The 25,982-nt window shown below is 37.3% G+C and overlaps 1 protein-coding gene across 2 annotated transcripts in view; it reads left to right on the top strand.

Moving 5' to 3' along the window:
• The window catches only part of LOC136874082 (LHFPL tetraspan subfamily member 2 protein), a 237,726-nt gene that overhangs the window by 175,945 nt on the left and 35,799 nt on the right, over positions 1-25,982 (top strand). For both annotated transcript variants that reach the window (XM_067147618.2, XM_068227650.1), the window contains exons 2-4: positions 16,437-16,573; positions 20,078-20,350; positions 22,563-22,676. In XM_067147618.2, coding sequence (XP_067003719.1) covers positions 16,441-16,573; positions 20,078-20,350; positions 22,563-22,676 — 520 coding nt within the window. In that variant the 5' untranslated portion in view covers positions 16,437-16,440. The remainder of the gene's footprint in view (positions 1-16,436; positions 16,574-20,077; positions 20,351-22,562; positions 22,677-25,982) is intronic.

Genomic DNA, 25,982 nt, shown 5'->3' with positions numbered 1-25,982 from the left:
TATTAACACTCTAATTTGAGGTCGATGTCCTTAGGACATCCGGTCAGTCCTTTTCGCCAATCCTAGTATCTTCACTTCCTCAATAAGAGGCTGTGTGGGCCAGCCAGCTCACGTGGGCTTGCTTGCGGCGAGTGGAAGGAATGGAAATGAGAAGCATATTGCACTGTTTGCTTTTTACTCATCAGTTCACTGATGTGAAATATTACCGCTGTTCATTGTCTCTACAGACAAGAGAAGGCCATTTTTTAAACATTAACTTGGCCCAAGTCTTCATTATCTCTACACTTCTGCTCTTGAATCACCTCAGTTATAATAATAATAATAATAATAATAATAATAATAATAATAATAATAATAATAATAATAATAATAATAATAATAATAATAATAAATACGAAAACCGTAAAAGTAGTTAGTGGGACGGAAAATCAATAACATTAATTAATAATTATTATTATCGTCCAGGTTTAGTTTCTCTCCCGGACTCAGCGAGAGATCCCATCTCTACCGCCTTAAGGGCAGTATCCCGGAGCGTGAGACATTTGGTCGGGGTTAAAACTGGGGAGCAGAACCAGTACCTCGCCTGGGCGGCCTCACCTGCAATGCTGAAATGTGGGAGATGGAAGGAAGCGGCCATGGTCTTAAGTTAGATCCAACCCAGCATTTTCCCGGAGAAGAAGTGGGAAACCACAGAAAACCACTTTGAGAATGGCTGAGGTGGAAATTGAATCCTCTATACTTAGCTGACCTCCCGAGGCTGAGTGGACCCCGTTTCAGTCCTCATACCACTTTTCAAATTTTGTGGCAGAGCCAGGAATCGAACCCAGACCTCTGGGGGTGGCAGCTAATCACACTAACCACTACATCACAGAGGCAGAATTAATAATAATTATGTAATTTATCCAAACCTGACACTGATGACACGTAGTCATTGCATCTAGTTCTGCCAGCCACTGTTCAGACAGCTGACCTGGAGTTTATATTGGTATGGAAGCCAATACCATCCCTCCTGTTTTAGTCAATGGCACATGAACTATTCATTAAAGTAATGACCATGCCCAATGTTGCTTAACTTCAAAGATCTCGTGGAATCCAGTGTTTCAACATGGCTATACTGTTGAAATTAATATGTACATTTTTCTGAAATGCTGTTTTGTACACATCTGTTTATTTACTATTTACACAAAATTATTACAATCCTCAACAAAAATACACTCTTGACTTTTAGACTGTCGACCTTTTTACTATAAACATAAGAAAAATCACTTTTATAACAAAAGACAAATAGGCGCCCCAACAAAACCCATTGGGACACCGAGACAAAGGATAGAAAAATGATACTATTCTGTTCAAAACTTTGTCACATTATCAAATATCATTGAACTGAGTTGGGATAAAGCCTCTCCAACTTGAGCACAGGGAACTAACACTATACATGTGAGCTATTCAGCCTATTCCTGTCAGTTTGACATCTTACAAAAGTTTTTCTATTCAATTAGTCTACTAAACAGTTACAGCAGAACCCATCTGGATTTCATTTACTCTCAACTCATGTATATATCTATATATATATATAAAATAGCTTGTCCTGACTGACTGACTGATTCATCATCGCCGAGCCAAAACTACTGGACATAATGAAATGAAATTTTGGGGATACATTCATATTAAGATGTAGGTGCTCGCTAAGAGAGGATTTTTGGATATTCCGTTGCTAAGGGGGTGAAAAGGGAGGATGAAATTTTAAAATGAGTGCACCTATATCTCAAAACTTTAAAAGTTTACAAATGTAGAAATTGGTATTTAGAATCTTCTTTGAAAATAAGGAAACACGTATTTTTTTGTTTTCAGAAAATCCCAATAGGAGGGGTGAAAAAGGGTGAAAATGGGGGGAAATGTGTTGAATGCCTTTAATCAGGATACCGGTACTTATATCTCAGAAACTGAAGATATTACAGACCTGAAAATTGGTACTTTTGATCTCTTTTAAAAATAAAGAAACACGATTTTTTTGTTTTCGGAAAATCTAATTAATGGGAGGGTGAAAAGGGGGTGAATTTTTAAAATTAGTGAATCTATATCTCAAAACTTTTAAAGTTTGCAGATGTAAAAATTGGTATTTAGAATCTTCATTAAAAATAAAGAAACACGTATTTTTTTGTTTTCGGAAAATCGCAATAGGAGGTGTAAAAAGGGGTGAAAAAGGGGTTGAATGCCTTTAATGAGGCTACTTATATCTCAGAAACTGAAGATATTATAGACCTGAAAATTGATGTTTGGGATCTCCTTTAATCTAAAGGAACACGTACTTTTTTTGTTTCTGGAAAAAACAATTAAGGGGGGTAAAAAAGGGCTAAAATTTTAAAATGAGTGTATCTATATCTCAAAACTTTTAAAGGTTATAGGTGTAAAAATAGGTATTTAGAATCTCCATTAAAGATAAAGAAACACGTATATTTTGTTTCCGGAAAATCCTAATAGGAAGGGTGGAAAAGGTTGAAAAAGGGGTCGAATGCATTTCATGAGTCTACTTATATTTCAGAACCTGAAGATATTACAGACCTGAAAATTGGTGTTTGGGATCTCCTTTAAAAATAAATAAACACGTATTTTTTGTTTGTGGAAAATACAATTAATGGGGGGGGGGTGAAAAGGGGGTGATTTTTTAAAATGAGTGTATCTATATCTCAAAACTTTTTAAGTTTATAGATGTAAAAATTGGTATTTAGAATCTCCTTTAAAAATAAAGAAACACGTATTCTTTTGTTTTCGGAAAATCCCAATAGGAAGGGTGTAAAAGGGTGAATAATGGGTTGAATGCCTTTCATGAGGATACTTATATTTCAGAACCTGAAGATATTACAGACCTGAAAATTGGTATTTTGGATCTACTTTAAAAGTAAAGAAACAGGTATTTTTTCGTTTTTGGAAAATCCAAATATTGGGGGGTGAAAACGGGGGTGAATTTTTTAAAATGAGTGTGTCTACATCTTAAAACTTTAAAATTTACAGATGTAAAAATTGGTGGTTAGAATCTCCTCTAAAAAGAAAGGAACACGTATTTTTTTGTTTCCAGTAAGTCCTAATAGGAGGGGTGTAAAAGGGTGAAAAATCGGTTGAATGCCTTTAATGAGGATACACATATCTCAGAAACGAAAGATATTACAGAACTGATAATTCGCATATGGGATCTCCTTTAAAAATAAAGAAACACGTATTTTTTAGTTTTTGGAAAAGCCAATTAATGGCGGTTAAACAGGAGTGACAAATTGGGGTGAATTTTTTGAAAGACTATATCTACAGAATATCTTGGAATCGTAAAATGTTACAGACGTAAAAAGTGGGTGTAAATCTCCTGTAAATGTAAAGAAATATAGGTTATTTGTTTTTGGAATCTCTACTTAAGGGGAACCCAAAAGGGGTGAAATTTTAAAATGAGAATTTTTACGGATATCTAAAAAACTTAACATGTTACAGAAATGAAAAATGGTATTTTTTATCTCTATTAAACATAAAGAAAAGTGTATTTTTAGTTTTCGGAAATACCACTTGGGTGGAGGGCGGTGGGAGGGGGGGGGTAAAAGTGACTGAAAATGGTGATGAATTCTTTTAATTAGGCTACTGATATCTCAAAAATGAAGATGTTACAGACGTGAAATTTGATATTTGCAATCTGCTTTAAAAGTAAAGAAACACGTATTCTCGGAAAATCCAATGAAGGGGGGGGGGGGTGAAATATTTGAAACATTAGTTGACTTAATTGTATGAGAGTACATACATCTAATACTAAAGTTGTTACAGACGTGAAAATTCGTATTTGGATCTCCTTTAAAAACAAAGAAAAAGGCGTTTTGGTGGGGAAACCATCTTGGAGGGCGGGGGTGTAAAGGAGTTGAATTCCTTTCATGAGGACACATAAATCAAAAAGTGAAGAAGTTAGAGTCGTGATAATTGGTATTTAGAAGATCCTTTACTATTAAAGAAACAAGTATTATTTGCGGGAAAATTCATTTAGGGGGAGGAGAGATTATTGTGAAATGAAGTGAAAAAAGTAAATTATTTTTATGTGGATACTTATATCTCAAAACTGAAGGTAATAGGCGTGAACATTGGTGTTTGGAATCTCCCTTAAACATAAAGAAAGAAGCATCCTTTTAATTATTTTTCGGTGGGGGGGGGGGGGGGTTGGCTGTAAATAAACTTAACGGCGGTGGGGTGTAGAAGGAGGTGAGACCAATTGATTTTACTGTTCTTAATGTACTTATAAGGATCCTACGTTGCTCAGGCGGCAGCGCGCCGGCCTCTCACAGCTGGGTTCCGTGGTTCAAATCCCGGTCACTCCCTGTGGCATTCGTGCTGGACAAAACGGAGGCGGGACAGGTTTTTCTCCGGATACTCCGGTTTTCCCTGTCATCAGCCATTCCAGCAACACATAATAGTAATAATAACAATAATAATAATAATAGTAATCCGGACCGTCGTCAAATTGCGGACCGCGATGGAAACGGCTCCTGGACGGGTAATGACTAAGAATGCAGTCCGGTCGCGGGTTCAATGCCGCCAAGGCACCCAGTATGACAGCACGCCGGATCTCCTGAAGGATTATATCCGTATTAAAAATATTATAGGAAAAGATGGCAAAGATTTACGGACCCAACTGACCTGGAGGAATACCTGAGCCTAACCCGGGAAGTACGAAATCGATTGCTGGAAAGGAAGATTTAAAAATGGGAGGAAACGTGCCGTAAAATAATAGATCGGGAATTTTGGTGGATTCTCGCAGAGAACGAGTCAGATGGCGAATTTCGGCGGATTATATATCTAAAACAATAAGCATTCAATTATAAATTTCAGTATAATACCGTAGCGAAGCACGGGTATCTTGCTAGTATAAAATAACTTGTCCTGACTGACTGACTGACTGACTGATTCATCATCGCAGAGCCAAAACTAGTGGACGTAAAGAAATGAAATTTTGGGGATATATTCATATTAAGATGTAGGTGCTCGCTAAGAGAGGATTTTTGGATATTCTTTCGCTAAAGGGGTGAAAAGAGGGGTGAAATTTTAAAATGAGTGTGTCTATATCTCGAAAGTTTAAAAGTTTACAGATGTAAAAATTGGTATTTAGAATCTTCTTTAAAAATAAGGAAACACGTATTTTTTTGTTTTCAGAAAATCCCAATAGGAGGGGTGAAAAGGGCTGAAAATTGGTAAAATGGGTTGAATGCCCTTAATCAGGATACCAGTACTAATATCTCAGAAACTGAAGATATTACAGACCTGAAAATTGGTACTTTTGATCTCCTTTAAAAATAAAGAAACACGTATTTTTTTGTTTTTGGAAAATCCAATTAATGGGAGGGTGAAAAGGGGGTGAATTTTTAAAATGAGTGAATCTATACCTCCAAACTTTTAAAGTTTGCAGATGTAAAAATTGGTATTTAGAATCTTCATTAAACATAAAGAAACACGTATTTTTTTGTTTTCGGAAAATCGCAATAGGAGGGGTGAAAAGGGGTGAAAAAGGGGTTGAATGCCTTTGATGAGGCTACTTATATTTCAGAAACTGAAGATATTACAGACCTGAAATTTGGTGTTTGGGATCTCCTTTAAAAATAAAGAAACAAATTGTAACGGTTCAAATCCCGTTACAAGATGATATCTGTATTTTTTTATTGTATGATTTTATCTGTATTTTATTATTATTATTATTATTATTATTATTATTATTATTATGTCAGTATTATTATTATGTTATCTGTGATATTGTACTATTATTGTAATTATCCGTTTTATTCAATTTTGCAATTGCCTGTTGCTTGCAAGATTGCACTTAGATGTATACATATATACGTATGTGTAGTATAACACTCAATACCTGTACAGTGAGAATTGTTGTATATATCAGAGATTGGAAGTGACGTTGTGATATTGCTAGACCTCTGGCGATTCTGCCAAGTCATCGCCAAGCCATGGCTACGTCATTGTATTTATTTAGAATATGCGCGCACGGACTCGTCGCCGCGGGGCTATTTCACCACTGCGTGTAATATCTGTCGCGTAGGTGGGAGTATGTCATTGTTATTTTTGGAGATTACGTAGCTGTGTCAACCAAGTCTATATAAGGTGGATGCACATTGTAGCGTCAGTCATTACTTATACGGATGCAGTACAGTGAAGTAGTCTACTAGATCAAGAGGCCTTTGTTGGCCAGTCAACCAGTGTGAACGAGAGATGGAGAAGACTCAGTGAGCCAATATTGGTCATTGAGAGAGTGAGACCAAATGGTTGGTCCGTCACTTAGTGGAAGACGCGGACGCAAGGCTTACCAAGGAGTCAGAGAGGGCAACCCTGGACCTGCCAAGAGGTCATACCATATTGACTTACAAAGAAGTCAGATGATATGGAGAAGAAGCAGTCGCAAGGATGTATCACCAAGTTAGGCGTGACACATCTACAGTAAACACCAGAGCAATGGATTACGTCGTAATTACACTCAAAGTGTTGAAGGTACAGTCAAGTGAATCAGTGAGGGAAATATTTCGTATAAATTGTTAAATGTCCGGTCAAGAAGAATCTAAATTCATGCCTAGTTTCTGTCAGTTGCAACGTCATAATTTCATATTTTCATCTGTTTTATCGCAACAAGACTCACTATTTTTTAATATATTATTTAAAGAATATATATTGTTCTATCAAACGAATTCATAGTTTCATTTCTTTGAAAGTAAAATATCTTAACCTCAAAATTAATGGGGAAACCGAACGCCAATCTCCTTTTCCCAGAACTTGTATGGTATGTTGTCAAAAGTAAGCTTATTACCCCACACCCTAGAGATAGTCAAGAGTCTCATTCTATTATTGCTGTACTGAGTGACAGCTGGCGCCCTTCAAATAACGTATGTGTAAGTAAGCAGGTAACAAGTAAGTGTCAGTACAGGGTTCGACGAGTGTGTATTTTATTTAATGAATGTTAATTTTCATATTTTCCATTATAAATGCAGAGTTTTATATAAGTTTCAAAATTCAGTCAGACAGTTAGGAAGTTCTCAATGTGTCGACGCAACGTGGGACTCGAATAAATTCAGAATTTGTTCTGAATGACAGCATATTATAAGTTCATTTTGGGAGGAGTGTGCGCATTTAAGCCAACGGAAATTATTACAGGTAAATGTCAAGAGTGTAATTTTGTGATATATATTTGTATTTTGGGGATATGTCAAGGGATTTGAAGAGGGAAATTAATTTGAGATCGCGTACTATCACTAGTGAACCAAAGATGGACAAGGAAGACAATAACAAGTCATGTGAGGACGAGGTCATTGCTTCTGCGGACATCCAAGGTGAAATTCAGAGTAGGGAACAGGTGAATACAATGGAAACTTCTGAGGTAATTCAGAAAAGTGCAGAAATTGAGAAGCACACTGAAACTCAAAAAGAAATCGCGGGGGGAATGAACCAAGATTTTTTTAATTTGTTCATGGCCGAAATGACCGGGCTCAAGAAACATATGGAACATATGGAGGAAAAGATTGATACTAGTAGTGGAAATATTCAGAAACGTATGGAGGAAAAGATTGATACGAGTAGTGAAAATAGTAAGAAAGAGATAAGTAATAAAATGGAAGAAATGATTGGTATTAGTAATGAAAATAATAAGAAAGAGATGAAAGAATTAATTGACAATAGTAATGAAAATTGTAATAAACAGATTAACTCTCTAAGTAATAAAATGGAACAAATAATTAGTAGTAACAAAAATAGTAAGGAAGAGATGAAAGAATTAATTAGTACTAATAATGAAAATTGTAATAAACAGATTAACTCTTTAAGTAATAAAATGGAACAAATGATTGATATTAGTAATGAAAATAATAAGAAACAAATGGAAGAATTAATTGGCAGTAATAAAGAAAATTTTAATGTGACCAATGAGAAAATAGATGCTCTAAGTGAATCACTAAATTATAAAATAGATACTAAGATAGTAGAGGTAACTAATCAAATATCTAAGTTAGAAAATAAGGTAAATAAAGAGTGTGTTGACCTTAGAGGTGAAATGGAGTTGAATCGGAGCGATCTTCATACTCAAATTGAACATGTCAAAGGAACTTGTACAGAGAATATCAAAGAGTTAAGTAATAAGATTTCTAGTAATCGGGAAGAAATTCATGAGGTAGTCGAGAAAAGATTGGACAAAATTTACAATGCAGTTAGGGAAGATACGAGGGAACAGATTAGTAGAATTGAACAAATTGAAAGCAAACTTGTGGAAGTCAGTGAACTGCGGAACGAACAGGAAACGCTATCACAGCAGGTGAGAAATAGAGAGGAAGAATTGCAGGAAGACGTGGGAATAGTGGAAGAGAATGCTGAGAGAGCAGCGGAAGAAGAAGCGGAAGAAGAAGAAGAAGTTGTGAACTGCCAGGGAGTGGTACGGCAGAAAGGTAGAGGTGAGACGGCGAGAGAAGTGGTAATAGCGAGTGGTTTGTTCAATAGGGATCGTGATTTAACGAAGTTTTCTGGAAAAAAGTTCAGTACTACAGAATTTGTAAAAGTAGTCGAGAAAAGATTTGCAAGGAAGTTGAGGAATAATGTTATTGAATGGGAATACGTGTTGGAGATTTTGTCTAATGTGTTTGTCGGTGAAAGTAGAATATGGTTTCGAGTATACTGGAATAATATGTCTAATTTAGGAGAGTTTAAAGTGTTCATTGATAGGCTTTGGAAAGAATGTGTGCAAGGGCGCGCGCGAGAGAGAGAGCGTATGATGTCTAGGGAAAGTAATATTGTAGAGAGAAGGGGGAAAATGTTAGCAGTGTATCAGAGGAGAGGGATTGATTATGATCCGCAGAGGATTAATAGTTGTGTTGAAGGTGATAGTGGTCGGAAGAGTAATCAGAGAGAATCGGAAGATGGGAGGCGTATGTATTTGAGTTATGAGAGAGAAAGTCAGAAGAGTAATCAGAGAGAATCGGAAGATGGGAAGCGTATGTATTTGAGTTATGAGAGAGGGGATCAGATGAGTAATCAGAAAGAATCGGGAGATGGGAGGCGTATGTATTTGAGTTATGAGAGAGAGGATCAGAAGAGGAATCAGAGAGAATCGGAAGATGGGAGGCGTATGTATTTGAGTTATGAGAGAGAAGGTCAGAAGAGTAATCAGAGAGAATCGGAAGATGGGAGGCGTATGTATTTGAGTTGTGAAAGAGAGGGTCAGAGGAGTAATCAGAGAGAATCGGAAGATGGGAGGCGTACAGGTTTGAGTTATCAGAGAGACTATGATAGTCTTAATATGAATGTTATCCAAGTTTCTTTATGGAGCCAGAGTATTTCAGATTCACAGGGAATCGGGTAAATTAAGTGAACAGTCCAAAGGTAGAAGATGAACTGGTATTTAGTATAAGTAGTTATGTAGTGAAAGTAGTGTTAAGTGAGATATTTAAGTAATGACGTAGTCATAAATAATTAATTAATAGTAGTAGTAAGGTAGACGTAAGAAGTGTTCTGTTAAAAAAAAATGTAAGTACTTATAATACTGAGAATATAATGTAAGTAGTGAAGTAGTAACTCCGATGATGGAAATTGTGATGTGAAGAAGGTACTATTTTATAACAGCCGTTGGGTAAGTTACAGTGAGTAAATAAGATGATAGTGGTAGTAATCACGATAGAAGGTGATTGTAAGTTTCATCTATGTGTTGTACCAGAACTTGTGTATTCAGTTGTTTTAGGAGCTGACTTGGTTTCAAATCATGGAAGTAGAATAGACTTTAATTTAGGTAGTGTGTGTTTGTTCTGGGATATAACTAGCAAAGAAGTGCGTATTAATTATGATGGTCTGAGGTAAGTGTGTTGGTGACGTGTGTTCTTTGAAATATATGAGAGGTAAGTGAAGTTGTTCCTAGTGAGAGGAAATGTGTTGTTGGGTGTGTTACGTGTCTATACGACCAGGATCTGAGGGATCGTCGGTATGAGGCAGTGACGTGAGGTAATTTGAGTGAATTACAGAGGAGTAATTGTGTTCGATGTTAGGTAAGCATCGAGATGTATTTAGTGGTAAGTGAGGAAGAACACGTATTTGAACATAAATTTGTAGTACATGACCATTCATCGTTTGTGGGAGGTAAGTACCCCATTCAACTTAAAAATGCTAGTGACGTCTAAGAACAAATAAACATTATGCTGGATTACGGAATAATTGAACCATCTTGTAGCCATAGTATTGATTCTTTAATTATTGTTGCCAAGTAGGATGTGATTTATTGAGATATGTAAGTTTACAAGGGCAAAATTGATTCAGTTTGAGTGACAAGGTGCTACTTAGAGTTCCATTCCCATCATCTGCAGCGGCGGGAAATATGTTGAAGTTATTTTTTTATCAGGGGTATTTCACTATTGTGAATCGTATCGGGAAGTGTGCATATTCCTTAAAAGATCAGGAAGGGGATATTGTCGGTATTTGTAGTATTATATATGTAAAGGAGTATTTCACGTGAGATTTGTTGAAATAAGAGTAAGATGATTAAATTTTTGTAAGAAACTGGCAAAATAAAATTAACATACATGAATTAGCGTGTGAACCAAGTGTCGTATTGGTGCATTGGAAGAATAAGTGCTACATTGTCATGTTCTGTGTGACAAAACTGAGAACAGGACATTGGACAGTTATCTGCGATAACCATATGCGAGAAAAGTTCTCATATAAGTGATATTTCACAAAATATTTTGATATGTTAAATAAAAAAAGGAGAAGAATGTTGTATATTGATTGAAATTATTTGTGTGTGTTAAATTAAGGGCTATACTCTTGTGATTTGTATGAGAGAAAGAGAGAGAATGGGACACTGAACAGTTATCTACGATGGCAATGTGCGAGAAGAATTCTCATATGTGATGTATTATAAAATGTATGGATGCTGAAAAAGAAAATCATTGTTGTATATTCATTTAAAGTGTTTATCTGTGTCAGTGTTATATATATAATTTTGTTCATAAATCAATCGATTCTTTGTTCTTCGATTTATTTATGAGGGAGGCGAATTGTAACGGTTCAAATCCCGTTACAAGATGATATCTGTATTTTTATTATTGTATGATTTTATCTGTATTTTATTATTATTATTATTATTATTATTATTATTATTATTATTATTATTATTATTATTATTATGTTATCTGTGATATTGTACTATTATTGTAATTATCCGTTTTATTCAATTTTGCAATTGCCTGTTGCTTGCAAGATTGCACTTAGATGTATACATATATACGTATGTGTAGTATAACACTCAATACCTGTACAGTGAGAATTGTTGTATATATCAGAGATTGGAAGTGACGTTGTGATATTGCTAGACCTCTGGCGATTCTGCCAAGTCATCGCCAAGCCATGGCTACGTCATTGTATTTATTTAGAATATGCGCGCACGGACTCGTCGCCGCGGGGCTATTTCACCACTGCGTGTAATATCTGTCGCGTAGGTGGAAGTATGTCATTGTTATTTTTGGAGATTACGTAGCTGTGTCAACCAAGTCTATATAAGGTGGATGCACATTGTAGCGTCAGTCATTACTTATACGGATGCAGTACAGTGAAGTAGTCTACTAGATCAAGAGGCCTTTGTTGGCCAGTCAACCAGTGTGAACGAGAGATGGAGAAGACTCAGTGAGCCAATATTGGTCATTGAGAGAGTGAGACCAAATGGTTGGTCCGTCACTTAGTGGAAGACGCGGACGCAAGGCTTACCAAGGAGTCAGAGAGGGCAACCCTGGACCTGCCAAGAGGTCATACCATATTGACTTACAAAGAAGTCAGATGATATGGAGAAGAAGCAGTCGCAAGGATGTATCACCAAGTTAGGCGTGACACATCTACAGTAAACACCAGAGCAATGGATTACGTCGTAATTACACTCAAAGTGTTGAAGGTACAGTCAAGTGAATCAGTGAGGGAAATATTTCGTATAAATTGTTAAATGTCCGGTCAAGAAGAATCTAAATTCATGCCTAGTTTCTGTCAGTTGCAATGTCATAATTTCATATTTTCATCTGTTTTATCGCAACAAGACTCACTATTTTTTAATATATTATTTAAAGAATATATATTGTTCTATCAAACGAATTCATAGTTTCATTTCTTTGAAAGTAAAATATCTTAACCTCAAAATTAATGGGGAAACCGAACGCCAATCTCCTTTTCCCAGAACTTGTATGGTATGTTGTCAAAAGTAAGCTTATTACCCCACACCCTAGAGATAGTCAAGAGTCTCATTCTATTATTGCTGTACTGAGTGACAGCTGGCGCCCTTCAAATAACGTATGTGTAAGTAAGCAGGTAACAAGTAAGTGTCAGTACAGGGTTCGACGAGTGTGTATTTTATTTAATGAATGTTAATTTTCATATTTTCCATTATAAATGCAGAGTTTTATATAAGTTTCAAAATTCAGTCAGACAGTTAGGAAGTTCTCAACGTATTTTTTGTTTTTGGAAAATCCAATTAATGGGGGGGGGGGTTGAAAACGGGGTGATGTTTTAAAATGAGTGTATCTATATCTCAAAACTGTTACAGTTTATAGATGTAAAAATTGGTATTTAGAATCTCCTTTAAAAATAAAGAAACACGTATTCTTTTGTTTTCGGAAAATCCCAATAGGAAGGGTGTAAAAGGGTGAATAATGGGTTGAATGCATTTAATGAGGCTACTTATATTTCAGAACCTGAAGATATTACAGACCTGAAAATTGGCATTTGGGATCTACTTTAAATGTAAAGAAACACATATTTTTTCGTTTTTGGAAAATCCAAATATTGAGGGGTGAAAAGGGGGGTGAATTTTTTATAATGAATGTGTCTACATCTTAAAACTTTAAAATTTACAGATGTAAAAATTAGTAGTTACAATCTCCTCTAAAAATAAAGGAAAACGTATTTTTTGTTTCCTGTAAATTCCAATAGGAGGGGTGTAAAAGGGTGAAAAATGGGTTGAATGCCTTTAATGAGGATACATATATCTCAGAAACGGAAGATATTACAGAACTGAAAATTTGTATATGGGATCTCCTTTAAAAATAAAGAAACACGAATTTTTTTAGTTTTTGGAAAATCCTATTAATGGCGGTTAAACTGAAGTGACAAATTTGGGTGAATTTTTTGAAAGATTTTCTTGGAAACGTAAAATGTTACAGACGTAAAAAGTGGGTGTTTGGAATCTCATGTAAATGTAAAGAAACATAGGTGATTTGTTTTTGGAAACTCCACTTAAGGGGAACCCAAAAGGGGTGAAATTTTAAAATTAGAATTTTTACAGTATATTTAAAAAAACTTAACATGTTACAGAAGTGAAAAATGGTATTTCTATCTCTATTAAACATAAAGAAACGTGTATTTTTAATTTTCGGAAATACCACTTTGGTGGAGGGGGGGGGGTGAAAGTGACTGAAAATGGTGTTGAATTCTTTTAATTAGGCTACTGATATCTTAAACATTAAGATGTTACAGACGTGAAATTTGATATTTGCAATCTGCTTTAAAAGTAAAGAAACACATATTCTCGGAAAATCCAATGAAGCGGGGGGAGGGGGGTGAAAGAATTGACAAATTAATTGACTTTAATTGCATGAGAATATATACATCTAATAAAAACTAAAGTTGTTACAGACGTGAAAATTGGTATTTGGATCTCCTTTAAAAACAAAGAAAAACACGTTTTGGTGGGGAAACCATCTTGGCGGGCGGGAGTGTAAAGGAGTTGAATTCCTTTCATGAGGACACATAAATTAAAAAGTGAAGAAGTTAGAGTCGTGATAATTGGTATTTAGAAGATCCTTCACTATTAAAGAAACAAGTAATTTTTGCGGGAAAATTCACTTGGGGGGGGGGGGGAGTAGTTTAAAATGAAGTGACAAAAGTAAATTATATTTATGGGGATACTTATATCTCAAAACTGAAGGTAATAGACGTGAACATTGGTGTTTGGAATCTCCCTTAAACATAAAGGAACACGCCTTCTTTTAATTTGGGGGGGGGGGGGGTTGGCAGTAAAAACTAACGGCGGTGGGGTGTAAAAGGAGGTGAGACCAATTGATTTTACTGTTCTTAATGTACTTATAGGGATCCTCCGTTGCTCAGGCGGCAGCGCGCCGGCCTCTCACAGCTGGGTTCCGTGGTTCAAATCCCGGTCACTCCATGTGACATTCGTGCTGGACAAAACGGAGGCGGGACAGGTTTTTCTCCGGATACTCCGATTTTCCCTGTCATCATTCATCCCAGCAACACATAATAGTAATAATAATAATAAGAAGAATAACATTATTAATAATAATAATAATAATAACAATAATAATAATAATGTTCCGGACCGTCGTCAAATGTGCGGACCGCGCTGGAAACGGCTCCTGGACGGGTAATGACTAAGAATGCAGTCCGGCCGCAGGTTCAGTGCCGCCAAGACCCAATATGACACCACGCCGGATCTCCTGAAGGATTTTATCCAGATTAAAAATGATTATAGGAAAATACGGTATGGCAAAGATTTACGGACCCAACTGACCGGGAAGAATACCTGAGCCTAGCCCGTGAAGTACGAAATCGATTGCTGGAAAGGAAGATTGAAAAATGGGAGGAAACGTGCCGTAATGTAATAGAAAACGAGTCAGATCGGGAATATTGGTGGATTCTCGCTGAAAACGTGTCAGATCGCGAATTTCGGCGGGTTATATATCTAAAACAATAAGCATTCAATTATAAATTTCAGTATAATACCGTAGCGAAGCACGGGTACCTTGCTAGTTTAATATATTGATATTAAAATAATTTTGTTGTCATACTTCATGTTAGAGTTCATTCAATATCCAAATCAAAATGTTTTTCTCTTTTCTCTTTTTTCTTTACATTATTGCAATGGATTGGAATGTAAATTAACATGTTCAATTATTTCTTCTATGCTGGCCCCATGATGTAGGGGTAGCATGCCTGCCTCTCACCCGGAGGCCCCAGGTTCGATTTTTTACCTGAGGGCTGGTTCGAGGTCCACTCAGCCTACGTGATTAGAATTGAGGAACTACCTGACGGTGAGAGAGCGCCCTCAGTCTAGAAAGCCAAGAATAACGTCCTAGAGGATTCATCGCGCTGACCACACGATACCTCATAATCTGCAGGCCTTCGGGTTGAGCACCGGTCGCTTGGTAGGCCAAGGCCCTTCAGAGCTGCAGTGCCATGGTGTTAGTTAGTTCACTAGTAGTCCTGATAAGAAATGAAAACAGATTAGAAAACCTTCCTTAGGATTCCAATCAGCACTATTGGTCATGTTCCTCATCTCTGAGCATCGTGACACTATTCCTGTTCCATTCTTGATATAGTTACACCACCCTAGTTGATCTTCAGCCTTCCTCAACATTTGCTCGAACTACATATTGCTGATCTTCTTCATCTGGTCAGGTCGCCTATGCGCTGCCCTTCCTCTTTGTCTCCTGCCTTCTTGAATGATGGTCCATTCAAGGTTTTCTCCATCTCTTCTGGTTAAGTGACCAAAGAACCTCGGAATTCTTTGGTATCTCGCAGGAAGTCAAGGGTTGAGAGATGTTCAGCTCTTCCATGATTGAGACATTGTATTGCACCTGGAAAAATTGTTTGTGATAATGTTGTGGTAGAAATATTGACCCGCAGCACAAGTCATTTAGAGCAAGATTTCTTTGAATATACTCGCACAGTATTGAACCTTAAATGACAGAATCTTACAGGCTGAAGTTCTGAGCTGAAATATTTCATATAGTTGGTTTTACAGGCGCAATGATGATTTGTTATATTTTGTATCTGTGGAAAGTGTAGCATTATATGCCAGCATCTCATACCAAATGAACTTGTGTGCTTCATATCAGAGACTTCACAAGTCCACATTTCACAGCCTTAAAAGAACACTGAAAGCACAAGAGTTTCCACTAGTTGGACTTACGTGGTTTTAGTTAGTGTTCTGTCCTTCCAGATCTTTTTAGCATTTTTATGGCACTCTTCCCAAGGTAATACTATGCTTTATCTCTTCCTCACTGCTGATGAACAATTCTGGATATTGCCATTGATGCCTTCACGGCCCATCTATAATTCTAGATATTCATAGTCATTCACAATCTCTAGTTTATGTAGACTGCCCATTAACTCAAGTTATTCTGTTTGAAATCCGTAGGATACTAATAAAGCATAACAAATGGTATTATAAAAATTTTGAATAATTTGATCCTTAGACCCCTTGCTTTGGGGGGATCTAATTCTGCCTTTTTATGGTTCTTTACATCACCATCCATTTAAAGATAGTTAGATGTGATGGTTGGGTGGAGGAATAAAGACATTAATCTAAGAAGTTTTGGTAGGTAGACTTACTGCTTGTTGTTACATAATAGGTAACAGAACATTAGTGAATATATTGTCTACTGTTTCAGGACCATGTGTTACGTTATAGTGACACTTCGTAGTCTGCTGTGGACGCTATTGACGCTGGTAGCAACACTAGCGGTACTCTCGGCTGTTCTTACTCCCAAGTGGCTCATAGGACCTCCACGACTAAAGCCATCAGCAGGTATGTTCTTTGGATTGTGTGTACTAGGGATGGAGAATAATTGTACACCTAAATTTTAGCTTCATGTTTAACCTTAGACTACTCACCTGGGGTGCCACATCACTCCACAGAGCCCAGTATTTGTTATTTTACATGTTGATGAAGCCTGATAGGTGGAACCATACCCCATCTGTAAACCACATTATGGAGAGAATGTCTTGTCTTACCTTTAGAAGAACCTGGAACCATTGATAATAGTACATTTGCTGTCCTATGTCTAGTACCTTCAATTGTTGCATTGCATGGACTCCATACGCACATACACCTGATTTCCTTGCTGCCTATGACATATACCACATGATTAGCCTGTCTCCTGGCTTAATCAGCGTAATGACTAAACATTTCGCTAACATTATGAAAGTTTTGCACAAGGACTGTTTACATCCTTTCCTAAGGTCTAACTTCACCTTTCATAGCGTAATACTTCGTAAAATCACTTCTAATCTATAAGAAAAAAAATATTGTAACTTACTGTATAACAAAGCCTGTTTTCAAAAAGTAATGCTAATGCAACACAAAGCTGATACAATCTCACATACCGTACTGCTTAACTTCTCACCTGTTTGGCTTGCTGGAGGCAGCACTTCCAGTCTTGTACACATGAACATGATGGGAACATACGGTACATTGCACACAATATTTTGGAAACTATATGAACATTGTATGTGCACAATATTTGTGTGTTGAGAATGAAACTGTTTTCTTGCAAAATGGAAATGCATACTAATATGAGAAAGCCTGCCGTACTGTAGAACTGACCTCTGAATCTCATTTCCGTTTTGTAATTTGAATGCCTGTTGCGTAGATGGAATGTTGATATTACTGTTTTCTTGGGAATTAAATGTACGCACCATTTGTTAAAGAATACATCCAGAATTTCTACACACAATATTTTCAAATACACACTTGTCATTAGTTTATTTAAATAGTTGTTCGGTAAATTGCAAACCCCTATTCCCCAAAATTGTCAAAATATTTCATCAATTTCATCTCAACCCACTTTCTCGAAATAAGCACACTGACAAGGAGACACACTTCCTTTGCACTTTCAACACTTTTAGTTTTTGAACTTAAATGATCTTAATCTGTATTTCTCTTCTTCTTGGCCACGTTTATTTTCATTTGTTTTTCTGTACACAGCATTTCCTAGGACAATTTATGTAATGAGAAGGAGAAGTACTGTCTGTATTGCCCATTGTTTGTGTTTTAATAAAAGTAAATAATAATGAAAAGTCTACACTACAAGTTTCATTCCTTGAACGATAATGGTTAAAAGCACAAATCTAAATACACAACACTAAATACCGGTACACCAAATATTACTGCAAGGACTGAATGATATCGAGAATGAGCGTTATAACTAGCTTTTGAAGCAAAAGACTGACAAAAAAAAAAAAAAAATAGCCAAACTTTCAAACAGATATCACCGTACAAGAAAGATTAAATCTAAAACAACAAATATGCATTAAAATGCTTAAGGCATTTATGAGGGTTGAAGGGCTGAAAACAAACAACATCCTCTGTTAAGAGATTTATTGCCCCATGCTGTTAAATACACAGTAGCTATTGCAGGACAGTGACTGGCTGGCAGGCAGGCTCATATGCCTTTGTTATTCTCGACATTGACCTGCTGTGCATAAGGTCGCACAACATGCTATATTCAAATGGAGATTTCGTTCAGAACCAAGATGTATCAGCCATTCACACTTAACAGCCATATTACATGTTGCAAGAAAAAACAACAAAACATACCTAGGCACGTACGCCCCTGCTATTCTAAGCATCTCATGTAATGTTAATGTCTTTCAGTACTAGTAAAATGTTAACTGAGACTGACACTCTCAACAATTTTCCTGTAGTATTTTTTTTTACTTAACTGAAGTTACGCAGTCTTACTTAACAGGCATTTAATTCTACACAGTTCAAAAAAATTACAGGAACATGTTTTTGAACGCATGCTATGCTCCACAAAACAATACTTCACACCCAGGTATATTACCAAATAAACCTTTATTCTTTACCGTTAAAGTATACAAAAGGACATCGATGGATTCCCATTCATTTTCAGAACACAAAAGGAAATGTCCAAATAGGGGGCGAAAACAAAGTGATAACAGTCCTCCATGGTGGATTTTTATCACAGTTGGAGAGCTTCAGTATGGTGTATGTCCTCCATGAGCATTTATCACAGCTTGGCACCTACGTGGCATGCTCTATATAAGTCGATGGAGGTCACGTTGCGGTAGCAAGTCCCATTCTTCAATGAGAGCCTGTCTGAGATCTTGGAGAGCCTGTGGTGGAACAGGACACCCACAAAAACTTCTGTCAAGCCTATCCCACACATGCTCAATGGGATTAAGGTCGGAACTCACTGCTGGCCATTCCATCTCTTGAATGTCCAGTTCTCGCAAGACAGCTCTGGTGAGGCGCGCTACATGAGCCCTGGCATTGTCGTGCATGAGTACAAATTCAGGGCCAACACCCCGCAGCGGTAAGATTACCACGAATGATGACATGATCCGTACAGCCACCAATACTGATGCCACCCCACACCATCACAGAACCTTGTCCAAATCGGTTGTCTCCTGGACAACATCTGGCATGTACTGCTCATGATGGTGTCTCCATACACATTGACATCCATCACGCTGTGTCAGAGAAAATTTGGACTTGTCTGTTAACAACACAGGTCTCCATTGGTAAAGTTGCCTGTAGATGTTGGTACGGGCAAACAGAAGGCGAGCTGCGCAATGTTGTTGTGTTAAACGGGGCACTCGAACAGGATGTCTGGGTGGTAAGGACACTTCTCTTTAGCTGTTCCTTACTGTCTGGTCAGACACCATGACTCCAGTGACCCTCCTGAGGTCTTGTTGCAGTTCTCTGACAGTTGGTGAATGATGCTGCAACGCACAGATGGTAAGATATCGGTCATCCTGTGGGGTTTTCATGCGTCTATGACCTTCTCCAACCTTCCTTGTGAGCTGGCCTGTCTCGTAGCGATTCCACAAGTGGTGAATAACCGATGGAGAGACATTGAGATCCATAGCAACACGACGAAAAGTCCATCCTTCCTGGATCAAAATGACGGCCGTTGCATTTTGAACCTCATTAAAATGTCTCGTGGGATGTGCTGGTTGACATACAATGGGCTCAAATGACCGCAGTAGTCTATGTACCTCACAACGACACTCAGACGCACTGCTATTCACTTTGTTTTGAGGGGTCACCTGACATTTTAATGCAGACGTTACAAAACATGTTCTCCTAATTTTTGAACTGTGTATTATGTGCAAACAAACTGGGAAATATTTATGATATTATTTAAGATATCCAGAATCCATCGAGCCTTGACTGGAAGCCAGCTTCCCAGTGCTTTTCTATTATCTAGTATTCAAGTGTTTCGACCTGTATTGTGTACTTATGAGTACTGTTAAGTTTTGTTATTGTTTTTCATTCCTTCCCCAGAGAACACGAGTGAGCTGTTCTCTCCGACAGTGGGTATCTACACCCGCTGTACCTGGATGTCTGGGAGACAACACTGTGGTCCATTCAACCTGCATGGACTAGGTACAGACTCAGTAGTGTTTCCACCATGTTGGAAAGCAGCAATGGTATTCCTGTGTCTTGGTTTGGCAATCATGACCTTGACGGTGTTAGCTGCAGTGCTTAGCTGCTGTTTCCAGAGTGTGTTTCGTAAGAGCATTTTCACTACATCAGGAGCAGCTCAGGTTGTAGCAGGTAAGATTTGAGGAAACCTGATTTTAAAAAATTATTTAAAAGTTGAACATACCATTTTTAACAAATCTTGGTGTTACACTTCCTGAAAAGTATGTCAATGTGTACAGTCAAAGCTCAATACCTCAAATCACCTCAGGAGCTAAATTTTATCTTGAGTTATCGAAATTTTGAGATATAGAGAATTCTCGTTTTTTAGCAAGTATAAGTGAATCATATGTATCAGCAAGTTGATGCAGTATACGGTGTTATTTAACTATACAAACACAAACTCAAAGCATTTTATCATTTTAATTACAACTATTGTTACAGCAATTTGTTGCAGACAAATTACATACAGTAGAGGAACATGAAACATACCTCCATTAACACTTTGGGAAAAAAATCCATTGGTTCCTTCTGTTTTTACTCTTAAAGCTGCTTCTTACTAACACTAATTGTTGTGAAAACACTATTATTTACATTCCACTGACTCTGTAAGTAGGATCGCAAAAAGCAACAATTTGCTTTACATCACACCGACACAGATAGGTCTTATGACGAGGATGGGATAGAAAAGGTCTAGTTGTGGGAAGAAAGTGGCTATGGCCTTAATTAAGCCACAGCCCTAACATTTGCCTTGTGTGGAAATAGGAAACTACAGAAAACAATCTTCGAGGCTGCTGACAGTAGGGTTCAAATACACAATTTCCTGGACGCAAGCTTACAGTTGTGCATCCCTAACCGCACAGTCAACTCTCCCGGTGATCGAAAAATACCCCCTGCACTTAACGCATGGTACAGGAGAGGGCTCATGTAGTTCCAACTGCTTATGGTCAAGGCACCAGGGGTAGACAGGTGTAAACATACCGAGGTTGGCTGGGAAGATGTACTGTAGTAGGTTAAGGAACAATACACAAACCTTAAATGCTGTATCGCACAGTCAATGCTGTACAAAGGTCAAGTTACAGCATATTTCAGCTTCTGGGGAGCAAATGTTTGTTTCGAGGAATTCATGTAATCTAATTTCGGGTAATAGAGAAATAAATACACATGAAGAATAGGACAGATGGCCAGGAAATTGAAGTTACTTTGATGTACTGAAATTCAAACAATGGAGGTTTGAGATACCAACATTCAACTGTAGTTTATGTACTATTGCACAGGAGCCATAAGGATTTTGAGGACACATTAGATTCACTGTGGAAACATAACCAATTCTGATGAATAATGAAATGTATTTATGCAAAATTTGGAATGTAGATGCAGTAATGATTACAGAACAGATTTATTTGATGTAACTGCCTTTAGCTACAGTGAAGGCTTTAATGTGGAACCAGAAGTATTAACATGCACGAATCACATGGTCCTTATTGATGTTAGACATTTCTTAGGTAAAGGCAGCTCTTAGGGAATCAGTCAAATTGTGAAAAATGTTGATTAGTCTCCCAATCAAAGACATCCCACATGTAATATTCTAGGTCTGACGAGTCAGGTTGCTGTGATGTTTGCTTCACTAACAGTGCCTTTTTTGGTAATGTCAACATGCCACATCTCACGACAGCTCCTCTTATACCATACGGCATCATTGGTGTGTTGTTATCCAGCACCATCTGTCGGCCTGTTTGTGCAGTCGTTGTTGGTGTCAATAAAACCCCATGTCATGTCAAGCATGTGTGGCCACTTGTACCAACACGTTGCTGTCCAGCGCCATGTGTTGGTCATTTGGTGTACTTTATTTTGGTTTCAATAAAACCACATATCATGCCAGTCATGCGTGTCAATTATTACCTCTCTACCTCCAATATTCTGTGAAGTATTACCTCGTCAAATGTTAACAGACTTTTGGGTCACCCTGTACATTTGAAGAAGAATGCCACAGACATGAAAAAGCTAAACAACAAACTCGAAAGCTTAATCTGTGAGTTTGGTGGGGTGGGAGGTGACAATGGACAGAGCTGCCTTGTCCTTCTCTTCAGAGTCTGTCTGGTTTTACTGTATATGTACAAGAGTTATTGAATCTAAATAGGCATAAGATTTAATAGACAAGATTTGTTGCAGAAATAAGAGTAAATTTTTACTTTGAATAGTTCATATTTTTTCTATTTCAGTATTAGTTTTGTTGATATATTTTATAGAACTTAAATATTTCCTCTTCATTCTAGTTCAAATACAAACAGATTTCACTTTTGTAGTACAAGTTAATTTCATTCCTTGTATTCAATGTATGCTGTAGGAATCTTCTACATTTTGGGCCTGGTGTTGTATCCTGCTGGCTGGGGCTCGTATAGAGTTCAGAAGTTGTGTGGTCATGATGCAGCACCCTTCTTCCCTGCTGATTGCACATTGGGTGAGTTCAATGGATTATTGCACTGTTTCTCTAAATAAGGTACAATATAATTTTGAGGCCAACAATCCTATTGTTTTGTCCTGTTAAACAGTAATCATTGCTGATAATCAATATAATTTATTTGAAATGCTTACCAAGCAAGTTGGCCATGCAGTTTAGGTTGCATAGCTGTGAGCTTGCATTTGGGAGATAATGGGTTCGAATTCCACTGTCAGCAGCCCTGAAGATTGTTTTCCATAGTTTCCGGTTTTTACACCAGGCAAATGTTGGGGTGACATTAAACCGCTAGCAAAAGAATAAAGCGAAAAATAGTTGAAATGCTTCTGAAGAGAAAAGATTAGATCGTTCAGTGAACTTACAGTTTCTCGCTCATTGATGTGTCATTTGAAGACAATATACAAGCAGTAAATGTTACCATGTAGTAAAACTTGGGTGAATAACTAATGACAATGACATTCAAAATCAAATGCGGCCAGATCAAAGTTCATGAAGAGTGTTCCTTTTTTTGTATGGCCTTCTCTGAGGGAAACATAGGCATATATGGAACGACATTGATGATGGATTAGTAGGTTATGGATGTACCATACACATAAAGCTTACAAAAGATAAAAGTGAGGATGAAGAAGCTAAATAATAAAGCAAAACAGACCTATGACAACATTTGATACATTCTTTTACCCACAGTAAGCAGCAACCTTCAATTAGAGAAAAGTATGCCTTGGATTTTGATTGACTTCCCAAAATCAAAACACAAACTTTCTCTGATATTTAAATTCTATATTAAATAATGAGCCGACCCTGCAGTGTAGAGGAGGCGTGCCTGCCTCTTACCCGGAGGTTCCCGGTTGGATTCCTGGCCAGGTCAAGGATTTTAACCTGGATCTGAGGACTGGTTTGAGGTCCACTCAGCCTACATGATTTCATTTGAGGAGCTATCTGATGGTGAGATGGCGGCTCTGGTCTAGAAAGCCAAGAATAACTACCAAGAGGATTCATTGTGCTGACCACATGACACCTCTTAATCTGCAGGCCTTTGGGTTGAGCAGCGGTCACTTGGCAGGCCATGGCCATTCGGAGCTGTTATACCATGGGATTTGGTTTTTGGTATTGAATACTGAAACGAAAGTTGACTGCTTTATAATATCAGTTTGTTAAATAAGAGGCTGCTGCTTCTTTCCAAGCACAAAACTATTCTGCAACTATGCAGGTGATCTATGGTGTACGAGCTTCCCCACTGCCTCTTATTCATATTATGATAAGATTGAAAGTAAAATATTTTAAAAATCCCACCAACAGCTGACGTCAAAAATTGCAGTGCCGCTAGGTGTACTGATGACTCGGTCAGGCACGGACAAGTTACCACCAAAAACAACGTCATGGAAATGGTTTACCATTGGAACATCGTCTCGAAAGAAGAAGGGTGGAACGACAGAACAAAGTGGAGAGGAATCACATTTGCTCCCACCCGGTGTCAGCTGGAAATGGGAAAATGAGGATGAAGATGACTCTAACAACATTGTAAAATATTTGTGAGTGGACTGAGCATCGAACTGTATTACATGATTTTAACTTGATGTATATCCTTTGTGTTTTGGAATGATATTTATCCACAAAGTGGCTGAAGATGTCCCAAAAGAAGGGATGAAACATGTTCCACTATAAACCAATTGTATTTTAATGGGTAAATATATATTTTACAGTAATGAAAAGATGGGATTTCTCTAAAATATATTTAGCACTTTCAATATAAGATTATAACCATGACATGCATTTCATGCAACAGATAGGTTGTACAGTGATGATGGAATAGGAAAGGGCTAGGAGTGGAAAGGAAGCAACCATGGCATTAACCTGGTGTGAAAACGGGAAACCATAGAAAAACCATCTTCAGGGCTGCCAACAATGGGGTTCAAACCCATTATCTCCAGAATGCAAGCTAATATTTAGGTGACCCAAACTGTGCAGCCAAATGCTCGGTAAAATGTAAATTTCTTTTGTCTTTTCTTAGAGATCGTATGTTCACAGCGTGAAGCAAGTTTAGGGATCCCATAGATTTTAAAATCCAAAAAGTGGAACACTTTAAAAATTGTTAAAATGAAGATACCATATATGTAGGCCTACTTACCCTTTAAATGACATTTCCAGCTGTACCACTGCTAGAAGATAAGGATGCCTCCTCAGTTGGATCCTGTAAACTGTATTTTACAGAACCATGTATCTGAGTCACGATCTTATGATTTTTTTGAAAGGAGGTATAAAATTCCCCACACATACAGGCATTGAAATGTTTCGCTGTAATTACAGCTTTCAGCACATCAATGCAATTTTTCTCTTTCGTCCAAACTCTACTACAACAGCATTGTTTTTTTGAAATACAGTACAAACTGAGAATTCCAACACTCTACTCTTTAAAATACTGAAACACTTCCTGCCAGTGCTTGATCAGTGACAATTTATTTGTTTCCCAAAACGCTTTCTTACTGCCTGTGTAATGCATAGCATAAATAATACATTTTAATTAACGGAACAACCAATTTCCTTGTCTACCACAAATTTGAGGGAGTTCTGTACATCATCCCATGTACAGTATAAGGCTTGTTTGGAGAAGTCCATGGCAAGCAAGTTAACTTCATCAAATGAATAAATCCATTCCTTCATATATTCAGATAAACGTGTCATAAGAATCATGCATCACAGACTTTTTTTTTTACAACTGGCTTTACTTTGCACCAACACGGATAGGTCTTATGGCAACGAGGGGATAGGAAAGGTCTAGGAGTGGGAAGGAAGCAGCCATGGCCTTAATTAAGGTACAGCCCCAGCATTTGCATGGTGTAAAAATGGAAAACCACATTCAGGGCTGCCGACAGTGGGGTTTGAACCCACTATCTCCCGGATGCAAGCTCAAAGCTACAAGGCGCTAACCACACGGTCAACTCGCCCAGTCATCATAGACTCAAAACCTGGCTTACTAATTCTACCTTCAGCTTCTTAGTCATAAGAATTTCCTCTTCCAATGTGTAGAAGTTACTTAAGCAATTAAAAACTATTTTAAATAGTATATGCTTGGTCCACCTCGTCAATATACTTTTATCACTGAAAGTCATTTATTCAAACATGTTTTGGGAACATAATACATTCCCTTCATCGGTGATTATTAAAGTCTTAATTATTTACAAATATAGAACAAAAATGGGATCAAGCATATACCATTTTAAATAGTTTTTAATATCTTTAGAAAAGTCAATATAGGAACAAATACCTATTATGGTTAAGTTTATAAATAGTGGAAGTTACTTGTCGTTC

Source organism: Anabrus simplex, chromosome 5 (assembly GCF_040414725.1).
Source record: "Anabrus simplex isolate iqAnaSimp1 chromosome 5, ASM4041472v1, whole genome shotgun sequence".
Taxonomy (NCBI): domain Eukaryota; kingdom Metazoa; phylum Arthropoda; class Insecta; order Orthoptera; family Tettigoniidae; genus Anabrus; species Anabrus simplex.
Note: the sequence above shows the minus strand (reverse complement) of the source record. Positions and strands in the feature narration are given on the sequence as shown.